Source organism: Sinocyclocheilus grahami, unplaced genomic scaffold, assembly GCF_001515645.1.
Source record: "Sinocyclocheilus grahami isolate Dianchi unplaced genomic scaffold, SAMN03320097.WGS_v1.1 scaffold1100.1, whole genome shotgun sequence".
Classification (NCBI taxonomy): Eukaryota; Metazoa; Chordata; class Actinopteri; order Cypriniformes; family Cyprinidae; genus Sinocyclocheilus; species Sinocyclocheilus grahami.
In genome coordinates, this window is record NW_015506279.1 from 41546 (window position 1) to 42515 (window position 970).

A 970-nucleotide genomic window follows, 5' to 3' on the forward strand; every position below is an offset into this window, starting at 1 on the left:
CAAGTTTCTCATTTGGAGAAAGCACTCGGGTACTATCAGACTGAACCCACTGTCTCTGTGTGAGTGTGTCTTTGTTTTGAAGTGTATACTATTTACTTGTATATACCTATTTCTTTTTGCACCAGGGTGGATGGCAACCCTTTAGTGATGGATCCCAATAGTATCTGCCGTAGAACTAGAACATTGGTAGGCAGACATGACGACATGTGCCAGTCTCAGCCTGAGATCATTCAAGAAGTGGCAAAAGGTGCCCGGTTGGGAATGCGAGAATGCCAACACCAGTTCTACAATCGTCGATGGAACTGCACCAGTCAGAGCAGAAACCTGGCCAAGATCCTGCAACAAGGTGAGGAACATTACAAAAGCTCCTCATGATTTTACTTATAAACTCAGTTAATTTTCAATGAGGATGAAATGGATGCAGTCAGCCTTCTAACACTTATATTAACAATGACCTCGTTCAGCAAAACATGAGTGAGTGAATGATGACAGAATTTTAATTTTTGGATTAACTATCCCTTTAATGAAGGCCTTCATTAACACCACATAGTTAGCTGTATGACCATTAGAGGGCATGATTGTATCAATTTGACCATGAAAATACTTGACAACATAAGTGAAGAAAAAAGCAGTAGAGCTTATTATTTCTTTGGTAGGTTAGCTTACCTTGTAGTGCATGTGTCTAAAAAACATGACATTCCAATTGCCAAAGTACAGCAATTTATAAGTTAGACTCGTATACATGTTAATCTGATACCAAGAGTGAGTGTGTCTTGGAGGAATCCTTTACACTAAGGGGAAAAATGTTCTTTTGGCAGGTCAACATTAATTGAGGCAGGTCTAGACAACGGAGATGTGTGAGGAATGTGAATCTGCTAAATTAATTATTGTTAATGTGGCAATTCCTTAGATATTTAAGTGATCTTACACTCTAAAAAAATGCTGGGTTAAATACAACCCAGCATTTTTT

General features: G+C 38.6%; 1 protein-coding gene across 1 annotated transcript in view; it reads left to right on the forward strand.

Moving 5' to 3' along the window:
• The window catches only part of LOC107566782 (protein Wnt-6-like), a 6347-nt gene that overhangs the window by 2191 nt on the left and 3186 nt on the right, over nucleotides 1-970 (forward strand). Inside the window, exon 2 of the mRNA XM_016252318.1 lies at nucleotides 126-346. Coding sequence (XP_016107804.1) covers nucleotides 148-346 — 199 coding nt within the window. The 5' untranslated portion in view covers nucleotides 126-147. The remainder of the gene's footprint in view (nucleotides 1-125; nucleotides 347-970) is intronic.